Source organism: Podarcis pityusensis, assembly GCF_964106645.2.
Source record: "Podarcis pityusensis genome assembly, chromosome: 12".
Lineage (NCBI taxonomy): Eukaryota > Metazoa > Chordata > Lepidosauria > Squamata > Lacertidae > Podarcis > Podarcis pityusensis.
This window is the reverse complement of record NC_138037.1, coordinates 23,524,885-23,538,493: the sequence shown is the minus strand read 5'-3', so window position 1 is coordinate 23,538,493 and position 13,609 is coordinate 23,524,885. Positions and strand designations below refer to the sequence as shown.

Below are 13,609 nucleotides of genomic sequence, written 5' to 3'. Positions count from 1 at the left end.
CTGAAGTCATTCATCCTGGGAAAGCAGCCTCCCAGATTAATAATCTTTACTTTGAGGAAATTTAATCTAGTCACTCTGATAAATTGCTTTCACTTCAGCTTGTTTCATGGGGTTTTGGAGTTTGCTCAAAAGTGTATTGGTATAAAATGCCTGGATTTGCTCCAGATTTTCCCCAGCCCCCCCCCCCCGCGCGCGCCGTTTTTGACTGCAGCCTTTGCTGCTGAAAGTGTTCAGAATACTGCAGAAATTAAGCAAAATGATTATTCAAATCACTACGGTTTGTTTCCTTAAGTGATGGGAATGTAACTTTTTTTTCTCCATGCTGGATGCCAAAAATCTTATTTTGCTTTGAAAAGCAGTTATATAAATGGCAAGGTGGAAAATGACTGCCATTGAATTTAAACTTGTTTTTGCATCAGAACAGCCTCCAGGATTGAGAATATGCAGAACGCCACCAGAAGATCTCTGTTTCATTCTTAAGCCTGCATATGCAGGTCAAATAAAAGATGTCTCCTTGATCCTTGATCAGTTTACTCTTTTAGAATTTGTACTTCCAAAAGAATTGAGATGTGGTCTGCAAATAACATAGTTCTGCAGCAATTATTTTGATTTCAGAGAGAATTATTCTAGGGTAAAAGATCTGAGGATTGCAATTTAATTTTCATTTGGTTCATAGAAGGAAAATTCTTTGGATAGTACTTTGCTGCTTTCTGATCTTGCCTTGTAGGCTAATGCTCAGTGATATCCATGCAACATTATTGCTGCATTTGGGGGGGCTGAGATCTTATCCTGGAGAAGAGAGAGAGACTCAGAATGATAGTGGATTAATTTCATTCATTCTACAACTGATTTCAGAATGTCCACAGGATGCAATCTGGGTTATAACTGTGGAGCCTGTTGGTGTTTTCTGACATCTAAAGTAAGACAGCAGGGGACTGACAAAAGCAGTGAAGTGGTTTTTCCAGAGAATTTTGAATTATAATTTTCCCATGCAAATTTGGGTTATTTGCATAAGAAAACACCCCAGTTTGCATCATAAAAAATGTGATGCCCTGGAGAGTGATCTAATTTAGCATGTTTATTTTACTTGTATGGAGTAAACAAATGTCAAAACTTTGAAACTGCCAACCTTGCATAATAATGTGTTTGCAATGGGCATCCATTCATTGTCACTAATAAACTTTTGAAATGGAAAATCTTCCTTGGAAAAATAAAGCACTAGGAAATTTTCAGCCCCACATTACAGGCAGAAGGGAAATCCATTACTGGATACCCTGCTTGTTTGTCTTTTTAAAGTTAAAAGCAGAAGGGGGTGCATCGCTGAGGGATCTGGTGGGTGGGTGTGGACCTTTTCTCCCAATGCTGTTTTCCTGATCTAACCCTCTCCTCCAAACTGTAATTTCATCCTTACTGGGGGAAATACAGGTACATAGAAATAGCAGCTTCCAGTGGGGGGACAATTTAGATTGCGAAATAGTACAAAGAAAAAGATTTTATAACTCTTCTCTGGAGTCTCATAGCTACACTGACTCCTTTAGCTTTAGCATCCTGTTTACTTTGGTCTTCAGGTAGAATTATTTCATTTTCTTGCTACCTGAGATCCTTCAACTGCAGTTGCTAGTAGCTGAATCTGGAAAGTTGTCCAGACCTTCCTTTCCCTGTGTACGTAATAAAAAGGCAACTTACCTGTTTATAGGGTTCCTGAGCATGTTGTTTTGTATCAGATGTTGCCAATAATGTATACCAACCTTGTGTTGTTATTGTTATTGTTATTATTGGTACCCCTGCCCGTATGGGCCAGTCGTGACCGATTCTAGGGTTGCGCGCTCATCTCACTCAAGAGGCCGGGAGCCGGCGCCGTCCGAGGACACTTCCGGGTCACGTGGCCAGCGTGACGAAGCTGCATCTGGCGAGCCAGCACCAGCGCCGCACACGGAAACGCCGTTTACCTTCCTGCTAGAAAGCGGTCCCTATTTATCTACTTGCACTTAAGGGTGCTTTCGAACTGCTAGGTGGGCAGGAGCTGGGACCGAACAACGGGAGCTCACCCTGTCGCGCGGGGATTCGAACGGCCGACCTTTCGATCAGCAAGTCCTAGGCACTGTGGTTTAACCCACAGCGCCACCCACGGTCCCTTCATTGTTATTATTACGTATTTATTAATACCCCATCTATTTCCCTGACATGGACTCAAGGTAGCTTACAAATAAAAATAAGAACAGCTAAAAACATAGAAGAATTTTTTTTTAAATGAACATGGATTGAGAGAGAGAGGGGAAAAAAATCTATTAAAATAATACAAATAATTACAGCAGAAACAGCACAGCACAAGCGCTTTCATCAAAAGCAGTCAGAGACTTAAGTGCACTCCCTTGTTGTCACCTTAATTGCAAATGAACTTTGAAGAGATGGTGAGGAGAGGGGCGTCAAGAAGCCAAGCAGGGTTCCATTGTCCTGGCAACATCAGATAAGCCGTGGTTAACGTAATACATTATTTTCACCCGCAAAAGGATCTGAGCCTGCTTCTTCCTTCCCTTCTTTTCCACCACTTTGTAAGGAAACTGTCTGGTGCCTTCTCTGCCAGTGAAAAGTTTTTCAAAGTTGACAACCCTTTTCATTGTCTGTGCCAACAGAGTAAAAATGATTTCCCTTTACATTTTAACCTTGAGGTTATCAATTTATGGGACTTCAGTTATGCAGATCATTTGTTTGTATACCGTTTGACACTTAAAAATCACACACACACACACACACACACACACACACGTACCTCACGTTCCTTTTGCATTTGGCATGCTGATCCCTTTGTCCAGTATACATGGAGCGCTTCATAAGCGGAGGCTGGCAGAAATACTGACAAGATGTTGGCATATGTATTGTCTGGAAGTGACAGAATTCTCATTTTCAAACCTGGATGCTAAACACTGTATGAATATCAAATGGATAGGGTTAGTTTTTATGGTTCTTACTCTCTTAGCTTGTGGTTTTGTTGAAATCCAGCATTATCTAAGATGTCTGTGGCCTGAATCTCTTTTTAATAGAGCTTTGCTTGTATCTACTGTGAAGAAGTTTAACTCACACATACTGGTGCCACAGGAAGGTTTGCACTGCAAATTGTGAACTCTTCAAAAATGCGTCTGTCTCCTTGTTAGGGCCTATTTAGTAGCTCCTTAATGGTGGGAATTAGAAATACACAACAAATGGACTGCTTCCATACCACATTATTAAGATCTTTATGGTGACAGGCTAGTGTTGCTGCCTTAGGCCCCTCATTTCTGGTGGTGACCTGTCAGTGGATGTAACTCCAGGCAGCACAAAAGCAGCAAAAATTATTACTAACAAAACTTTTATTTTATTTTTTTTAAATAATTTTTATTGAATGATTTTATGTTAAAAAAAACAATACGGCCATACCACCACCAAACATAATCAAGAAATAAAAATTACATACATCAATATTTAGTTTGTTATTTGTTATTTGCCATCTTATTTCCTCCTAAACATTGCATACAAAAACACTCATATGTGCAGACATGGTGACAGGCTAGTGTTGCTGCCTCAGGCCCCTCATTTCTGGTGGTGACCTGTCAGTGGATGTTACTCCAGGCAGCACAAAAGCAGCAAAAATTATTACTAACAAAACTTTTAGAGACCATTCTCTTGCGAAAGGATCCCAGAGCATTTCCCAACATACTATAAAACAACATAATAACAACAGCAACAACCCAATTGAATAAATCAATTTATCCATCAGTTACAGAATCATACAAGAGAATAGCAGTAAGCAGGTGCAGGTAGGAAAGGGCTAGGGTATTGTTGTAGATTATTATTATTTTGTATCTTTATTTTGTATCTAGTGATTTATGTGGAAATCATTCAGTTTGGTTGTATACTTTTTGATGTTTAGCTTATTGTTTATGACTACTTTTGTTATGCTTGTAGGTATGTAATTTTTTTATATGTTGTAAGCTGCCTTGAGCATGGTTTTGACCTTTGAAAGACAGCATGCGAATGAAATGATTGATTCAACAGATCCTAAAACTTCAAATAGCAGAAATTAAATACAGGAGCCCACCATGCTTTGTTGGCAGTTGCCCTTCTAAAACAAGGAAATGGGACACTTGTCTTGAGAACTTCATTTGGGAAGCGAAAGTAAAAAAAATCAGTCCTCCAGTTTGAAAAACCAAAGGCAATTCTGCTGACAAATTCCACTTGGGCAGTGCCACTCTCCCAAGTTTTAGCATCCAGGGGTCTGTGGTTTGTCTGATTTGGATTAGAAGAGAGTGCTTTCACACAGTACTGCTGTGGTCATGCCTGCTGTGTAGCCCATTCTCAAATACAGACATGGCCCCAAGCAAGACTCTGGAAAGCAGGTGTCAATCAAGAGCAGCCAGCATGGAGTGGCATTGTTGTGCATGTGGCCTCCGGGCAGCAACGTCACTGTAGCTTACCAGGTGGGAGAAGAACACCCTGATGGGTGAACCAGATTCGTTCCATTAGTCCAGCACCAACCTCACTTCCCGCTTTCTTCTCAATAATCTGCAACATCATCAATGCCATGAAGCCAGGTGCATGCGACCACCCTTCCCTGCCAGCTCTTCCTGGTGCCAGTGCAATGTTTAAAAATGTTTTAAGGGCATGCTCTGAATGCAATAGACATAAGCTTGAAAACCCATGTATCGTTCATGTATGCTCACCAGGGAGCCACAATTGCATACAGCTCCCAGCTGAGTAGTGGCCATTATAACCCCTTCCAGGGACCATAGGATTGCACTCCTGGGTTTGAATGATATTCATTCAGAACTCCAGACCCCTTCTGATGACTATTATTTATCTGACAGTGTTGGTCAAATGCCCATGCAGTGTTTTATTTATGGCAAAACAGGCTATTCTACCCAGTATTAAGCTTTCAGTATCCCATTAGATGTCCAGAGCATCCAAAACCACAATTGTTCTTTGCCACCGGCAGCCAGACGCCAAGAAACTAGCTAAATGTACTAAACTTCATGGCATCAGTTTTAAACAGAGTTCTGGTTGGCTAGCTTTTGGAAGATTGTTTTGCTGTCGATGGTACTTGTTCTGATTTTGTCCCTTTCTCAACTGTCAACGTATTACAACATGGAACGTGTTGCCATAAAAGTTTAGCAACGGGATGGCTTTCAGCAGCATTTTTATATGGTACTTAGGCTCTGTTCCGATCAAAATATTTGAGGACCATTTAATGCCCATCTGCTCCACTGTAGCACAGAAGTTCGGGAGATGATGCTCTGCACTTGCCCAATTTTATTGACTCTTCCTCAGAAAGATTTGCGATAGCTCGTAACTTGGAAGCTTGCAAGATGTGATGATGACCTGCAGCGTTCAATTAATGTATGTCTGTAGGCAGCGGTGCATACATTAGTGGGAAAACAAAATGTAGATTCATTATCTGGCTTAATTTGGAAACGCTGGGGTGCCTACATTTCGTGTACAAAGAAGGAAAGCCCTGCTGGACCAGGCCAAAGGCCCCTTTGGTTCAGCATCCTCTTCATACAGGGGCCAACCAGAAGCCTATGGGATGCCCACTAGCAGGACCAAAGGGCAGGACCAGATTCCCAGCAACTGGCATTCAGAGGCCAGCAGTGGAAATACAACATAGCCATCTGGCTAGTAGCCATTGAATTTGGCTTATTCTCAATGAATTTGTCTAATCCTCTTTTAAAGCTATCCAAGTTGGTGACCATCACTATCTCTTGCAGGACCACTGTGTAAATAAGTGCTTTCGTTTGTCTGCCCTACGCTTTCCATATCTAGCTTCCTTGGATGGCCCCAAGTTCTACATCTTGATCATGTCCCATTCCTGCCTTACTCATCTTCTTTCCCTAAACTATATTAATGTTGTTTATTGAGCTAGATATAAAGAGAGCATTTGGAAATTGTCCATTTTCATTGGCAATATATGAGTATGCAGCTCACAGGAAAAAAGGCGTCTCAGTTTCCTAGGGTAAAACCTTGTTGTGTGTATGGGAAAGAGGGAAAGAATATGAAATCTTGCCAAGCTTAATCCATTTGGGTTGGAGTTTTATGGTGTTCTTTCTTCTTTTTTACAGCTTCAACAGATGACAGCGCAGCAGAGAGAAAAAGCGGGACTCTTCACGCAGGTTTAATTGTTGGGATTTTCATACTGGTCCTGATTGTTGCAGCGGCAATACTTGTGACAGTTTATATGTACCACCATCCGACATCAGCAGCCAGTCTCTTCTTTATTGAGGTGAGATGTGTTTGTCATACTAGATCACCAAATCTTCCACCTATAACCTGGTCAGAGGCTGGTCTGCTTCCTGTATGCTGAAACTCTGAAGTATTCTCAGAGTCCTGATAAGCACTGGCTTTTGTCTTTTCCTGTCGTGTTGCTATTGTTCTTCTTTGATTTACAATGCTTGGCCTTTAGCTGGGCAGTATGATAAAAGGCAGGGAGTGAATCTCAAGCCAGTTTAACTGCAGCGAACTTGAGCATGACCTTTTCCCCAAAACGACATGTTAAGTGACAGATCTGACTTGTTTGCTGAATAAATTTCTGAGGTCAAGTAGTCTGTCTCCAACCCTGTCTGAATCATCTTTGCAATAGGTGATCATATTAATGTGACTGTGCCATCATGATACACTTGTTAATATCAGTATAACACATGCCATTATCAATAATGGTGGAAATAATTCATCTTAACTCAGTGTGCCTTTATTGCATATTTTCTGTGTCTTACGAAAAGAAAACACTGAAGTATCACTGTTCATATAGGAAAGTAGACAGTACCCTCGTTCCAGACATGGCTGTTGGCAACAACGTGATGCGTATGACTGCTGGTTTCTGTAGGAATTGTATTTCTTTATTTTTCATGCCCTGCTCTTCTTTCCGAGAGTTCAGAGCAGCTTATGTGTGGCTTCCTGGCAGAGTTATTTGCAGGCAACTCACAGAGTCCAGCCTGCTTAGCTTCAGCAATAGGGCTGTGTCCTGGGTCTTCAGACTGTTGTCTTTTGCAGAGGCACCATCCAGTGTATGTGGAAGCACATCTAGGTATAGAAGGGAAGATTTATCTACTTCATTCCTTTGCTGTTTGAATGCACATGCAAGTGTCTAAGGCTAAGCAGATGGCCACCTGTGCAGAGATGCGATTCAGTGTATTTGCCAATCCGTATGTTGGTCACTCATTTAATGCTTGCCTATGCAAGCAGAAGTTATGCATCCACCACACAGCTGCATGCAAGGAACAGGTATGAAGAGAAAAGCCTTTTCATCTGGGCAAGCTCCTGAATTGGAGTGAAGATTCTCGTACCACACAGCACTGCTCTCAGTGTTACTGTACTCTGCTCGTATAGGTAAAGTGGTTGTGCCTCACTGGGTTCAACTGAAGGTAGAAATAATTCACATAAGCAACACAATCCACCTCCACAGCTACTGGACCATTCTGCATGCTGATCGTCATCAAGGCAATTTCATCAAGGGAATGCCAACATCATTGCTAGGCAGATGGATGGATGGATGGATGAATCTACAAATCAAATGCCAAATGATTTCAATATGAGCGTTAATCTACAACCCTAGACTCAAATGAGACTACTTTTGAGTAGACGTGTCTCATTGGAATCTGCACAGCTCTTTCACCAGTCTGTAGAGCCCTCTTCCTTTAAAGGGGGGAGTGGCTTCATGACCAGCAACAGTGACAGAACTTTCATGGGGTGGTTGATGGAGGTGGGGAGAGAAGACTCAGTAGTCACTCAGTAGTTCCCAAAAATGAAAATGAAATTTGTTTGTTTGTTTGCTTGATTAGCCCTAATACTACCATTTTCTCTTTAATAAATATTGTAATGTAGCAAGTTACCACAAGGACTTGTTTAGTAAATTGGTAGTAAAATTGCAAGTAATCTCTGCATGCAGCAAATAACAAAAAAAGATGTTTAATGTAATGGAGACACCCCCCCCCCATGATAAACTGTTATGTTTCTGGTTTGGAAAGCCTCTCAGCATGCAGAATAGTTTCAGGCACCTTTTCTGTGTGCATTGGTGGACAAAACGACATGTTTCTGAAATGATCTCCACCGCAGACATTATGAGCTTATTGTGGAATAAACTCATGGAAGGAAATGCATATAAAGAGATTATTTAGAATCTCAGCAAACTAACATTGAATCAGAGCATACACAGCGCTCGTAATTGCTGTAACTGAATTTTTGTAGTAGGTAAAATGTACAGCATTATTGGTGTACATAAAAAATTATATAGCTCCTTATAAGGCATAACAATATGCTTCTCAGTTTCATCAGGAGCCATGGGGGAAATAGTCATTAAATGCCAATATACCCATATTCCTTTGCTTGCGCAATATGTGGAAATCATTAAACCCCAGTGAGCACATCTGTTCAGTTATTCTATCACCAATCTTCTCCTTCATCACTTATCCCCTAATCTTTATCTCCCTGTGGCATGTGCATAACAGATCTCTCCCACTACTTACTTGCTCACAGCATCCAGAACTTCCTTTTTTTTTTTTACAGTCCCAGTGGGTTGCTGTGCATGCATACAAAATCACATAACACTCCCCCTCCCATTGTTTTTAGTAACACTTTCACCGTAAATAAATACCTTAACTGGCTGTTTTCATTGTTTGGAAGACAAGGGTGTTCTGCAGCCATGCTTGCCATGTGCATTCTGTGGCTGCAGTCCTATATTCACTTACCTGAGAGTCTCATTGCACAAGTCTCCCAAGTACTCAGTGAGGCTAACACCTGAATAGACTATGGGATATCTTTGTTAGATGTTAGAAGGCTATCCAGGAGAGCTTCTTAATTAGATTGGTGTTCTCTGCCCAGTTGGTGGTGTGTTTACTGTTGTGCTTATAGCATTCATTTGAGTACATGGCAAAGAGAGAAGCCGGCTGGTTTGTTTTTCAAAAGGCAAATAACAAATAGCTCATTTCTGTTTTAAGGACATCTGGACACTTAAGCAATAAGCTGATCTCGTTGGAAAATTCAGTTTAGTTCAGTTCAGCAAGCTTTGTTTTGTTTCTTTAAGCTTCTCCCCCTCCCAATATTCATTATTGAGTTTGATTATTAGTACAGTTATTCCATTCATTCTTCAAAATATAATAAGGTACATAAAGAAAAACCAAAATAACTCAACAGCAAATCACACTTTATCTTAAGTCTTTAGAGATGATTTCCCTCCACCTCACTGCGGGTCCTTACTCCTTTTTCTTTTTAACTGTCTCATTTCTCAACTTTTAGTTCACTGATCTTACATGGCTTGCATTATCTGTCTGTTATCTAATTTGTGAAAATTAATCAAAGCATATTAAGGATTTTGTTTGGGAACAATGTTTTTCTAAGTATACTCGGTAACACTCCCACTCAGTTTTAAACTTTTGGTTTGTTTGGTTCCTGATTACATCTGTCATCTTTGGTACCAATTTCAAAATCCTAGATTCCACCATTGCAATGCAAGGCAGAGATCATAAGGAGAACCATAAAAAGCACATTTAGTTTGACAAAGATATGTGTGAATAAAGTCACAATTGTCCCATGGGCATTTCAGCAGTTCATCATGGCTGCCCCTTTAACCATAGGCCCAGGGAGAATTAAAAGAAAAAGTGTAAAACACATTGAGCTTTAACAAATTAATCTTTAGCTAACTGAAATGCTACCATTTGAACAGCTAGTGTGAAGTAAGAACCTCATTGAAGAAAAAGAAGGAAGTACCCAGCCTCATTTTCTTAACTGCTTCTATACTAAACTGTCACAGACTTCATAACCTAGTAATTACGTCACTTAGTTTCCAGAGCAAAGGGGGTTCATCAGTTACCCTGGTACTCCAGCAGATTGCATAATTACCTTGCTCTGGGGGGGAGGGGAATGGAGCTAAAATCCTTTCCACTGCCCATACTTGGAGCTCCAGTGCTAGAGACATCTTCTGTAGATACATTTTTTTATTTTTTAAAAAAGTTCCACTCGTATGCAGTCTATAAAATTTAATCAGTGTTTGTGAAGTAGGTCTGTAATATCTACTTCTTCCCCATCCTTTACCTTTTCTTAGCTTAGTAGCCACTGCTAAGTCTAAAAATGATGAGAGATTAGTTTGGCTTCTCCTGGACTGCAGGAGTGTGAAGAACTGCAAATCCCGGCAGGACAATTAACTATTATTTGTATTATCAATTAATAGCTGAAATATTTGGGTTTGGATCGGTAGCTCAGTCAAGTGCACTAATAATAGCTCTTGTCAAAGTTTCATGGCTTGACAGGTACAATTAGACAACCCTGACTGTTTGCCTATGTTATTATTAATGAGAAACTTCAGAAGCAAAACTTTTTAAAAAAACAAAATATCTCACACATGAAAAGGAGTGGAAAGTTTGTAAAGTAACTTTCAGGGTTTTTCATTTCTTGTATGACAGCTGCATCCCATCTTACATAAACTGATTACCGTATTTTTCGCTCTATAAGACGCACCAGACCACAAGACGCACCTAGTTTTTGGAGGAGGAAAACAAGAAAAAAAAATTCTGAATCTCAGAAGCCAGATCAGCAAGAAGGATTGCTGCGCAGTGAAAGCAGCAATCCCTCTTGCTGTTCTGGCTTCTGGGATAGCTGTGCAGCCTGCATTCGCTCCATAAGACGCAAACACATTTCCCCTTACTTTTTAGGAGGGAAAAAGTGAGTCTTATAGAGCAAAAAAATACGGTATTTTTATTTCTGATTTACAATATCAGAAATTGTTGTTTACACACAGAATGTGAACAATCCCAGGCAGCTTTGCTGAAATTCTAGAATCCATTTGATTGTGTGTCATCAGGCAAGTTACATAGAACTATTGTCATAATGACTAACTGAAGTCCCATTGATTAATATCCCGACAAACAGTAGTTTAAGGATGCAGAGAGTTGTTTGGAGACACTTATTCCCCTCACAGAACTACAATTTCCACAGTTCCCTGGGGGAAGAGGGTTAAACCACTCTGAAAATTATAGCTCCATGAGGGGAATAGGGGGTCTCCAAATAACTCTCAGCACCCTTCCCGTACAACTGTATGGTGGTGCTTTAAATGTGTGGTGTGAATGTGGCCTAGGTCTGGAACTGACCCTACATTTTTACATAGATTTATGTAGAGCAGTGATGGCCAAACTTGGGTCTCCAGCTGTTTTTGAACTACAACTCCCATCATCCCTAGCTAACAGGACCAGTGGTCAGGGATGATGGGAATTGTAGTCCCAAAACAGCTGGAGACCCAAGTTTGGCCACCACTGATGTAGAGCTTGGGACAGCTTCTGCTAGAATCTGACTGCCTTTGTTTTTGTGTCCACTCTTCTAGCGTCGCCCCAGCAGATGGCCTGCAATGAAATTTCGGAGAGGCTCTGGACACCCTGCTTATGCCGAAGTGGAACCGGTTGGCGAAAAGGAAGGCTTCATTGTGTCAGAGCAGTGCTAGGATTTCTAAGGCAGATCACCAGTACTGGCCTACAGGTGTGAGACATTTACTCTGCCTCTGATGAAAGAAATGGAAATCTAAGCTGCTGTAAACCCAAGAGAGAGACAGAATGGAGTTCTGGATAAACTTTCTCCAAGGAAAAGTGTCTAGGATACCCGATTACCCTTTCAGAGATATTTTTTTTGCCCCCCTCACAGCAAATCACCATGCCATGTTTCAGTAGCACCCCTCAGAAACACCTACAGTAGGAGAATGATGAACACAATTGCCATGCTCTCTAGGTATCGGAGATGTAGAGTGATTCGGGATATAAAGCTTTAGTTCAGAACAGTGCTTCCCTTCTGGATCCAGTGCAGTGACGGTGTTTCTATTACAGCTGTTACCTGTGGGTTATCCTTTCAGCCCCAGAGGCAATGTTTCTTGTTTGACAAGGCTGCTGGTGAGATCAATCTGATGCAAATAACATAGCTAAGCAGTTTTCTACAGTTCATGAGTAATGCAATTTTCATTTCTAAAAATAAAATGAGAAAACTCCACCCAAGTCCAGAAACATGATATACATCTGAAAACAACAAGAGTCCTTCTTGTATTCTGTAGGCTTATATCCCATGAATTGTGATTATTATTGTTTTGATCACAACTATATTTCTATAGTTGACAAAGCATTAGAGAGTTGTCAGGGGTTTTTTCTAAAAAAAAAAAAAAAGTGATAAGGTTTTTCACTATGGTGAAATTGGGCTGTTCTGCTGGAATATACAGAGAAATTGGACTAATATTCAGTTTTGATCTTCACAAAAGTGAGACGGAGTCAGCACTGCCAGGTACGCTCGCTTGGGAATAAGTCGCTTAGGAGTGACCACACCTAGTATTTAGCTGATAGTTTCAGGGATATTGCTTATGCTCCTGAAATGTGGATTGAAACAGAAGTGGTAGATGTGTTTGGCTGATGCCAGAGGGGAAACAGCCTTGAAACACAAAAAGAAATTATTACCATTTTTAACTCTTACCATTCTGTCACAGGTCACTTGAGAACAGTGCTGTTGGTTCCACCGCACCCCTCCCCAAGACAAACATTAAATGTGTTGCAATCCCTGCAGATTCATGTAGAAGTATTGTTTAATGCACATAGTAGCTGCATACATACATACATGCATATATATATATAAATACATATATATATATATATAAATCTATTTTTTTTATAGCTAACACAAGGCAGGCTCTTGTGACTGTTAAGAGTGCTTTTTTGCCATCCGGACGATGGAAATATATTGCATTGCTGCATATTTCCACTGAGTTGTAAAATAATCCTTAATATTAAAATAAGATTTTATGTTGTATAGGGAAAGTGGTTCATTTATCTGCAGTGCTATAACTTTGCCTGCCTCTGGAAGCCACGGTTTCTTAAACAACAAAACCCTTTCCTTCCTTGACTGGGAAAGATAATATTTTTTTAAAGAAAACTCCCAGTGAAATATTCCTTTGGATGGAAAGGGGGCAATATATATTGAGCTACTAAAATGTCTATTCAGATTTTGTATGGACATTATTGCATTGTGAAACCCATTCATTAATTTCCCCTTCCATATGAACAGCAGCACTTGAATCATAGTAGTTTCAGGTTGTTCAGATACCTTTTCAGGTTGCACCTTTATAACACGGTTCTTTACATTTTCACATCAATACTTGTATGGTTCTGGTTTTTTTAAAGGGGGGGAAACAAAACCTCCATGATTTTTACTTGTTACTTTCTTCAGTAAATAATACAATACTGTATTTTCTGTATTCATTATTTCCTCTGTTGGATTCCTTTTGCTGCGTGTCCACTAGTCATCCAGAAGAAGATGGGACATTTCTGAAAGCAGTGGTTTAACTACAAAACTGTTAAAAAGCCAGTCATTTTCCTTTCCTGGACTTTTCCATTTCCTGGTCACAAACCAGAACTCATTCTGTGCAGGGGCCTCCCATTCTTCCAGTGACAGGTCTGGATGGACGGCTGTATTGTAGAGAAGGAAACAAGAAGTTTATTCACCTGCGGGCCAAGTAGATTACTGGTGAGGAAACTTTTCCAGTCCAAGGGCCACATTCCCTTCTGAGCAACCTTCCAGGGGCCAGTGATAGACAGGGCATGGGGCAAAGGAGCACGGAGCAAAAAAT

The 13,609-nt window shown here is 40.5% G+C and overlaps 1 protein-coding gene across 2 annotated transcripts in view; it reads left to right on the top strand.

Annotated features, from left to right (window-relative positions):
• The window catches only part of PLXDC2 (plexin domain containing 2), a 231,684-nt gene extending 218,456 nt beyond the window's left edge, over positions 1-13,228 (top strand). Inside the window, exons 13-15 of one of the 2 annotated variants that reach the window (XR_013977955.1) lie at positions 6,090-6,250; positions 11,336-11,837; positions 11,897-13,228. Coding sequence is in view for 1 of the 2 variants with exons in the window: in XM_080974460.1 (XP_080830586.1) it covers positions 6,090-6,250; positions 11,336-11,452 (278 nt within the window). In the remaining variant the exon portion in view is untranslated. Of the gene's footprint in view, positions 1-6,089; positions 6,251-11,335 lie in introns of both variants that reach the window. The other variant, XM_080974460.1, reaches the window with a different exon arrangement.
• The last annotated feature ends 381 nt before the right edge of the window (positions 13,229-13,609 follow it).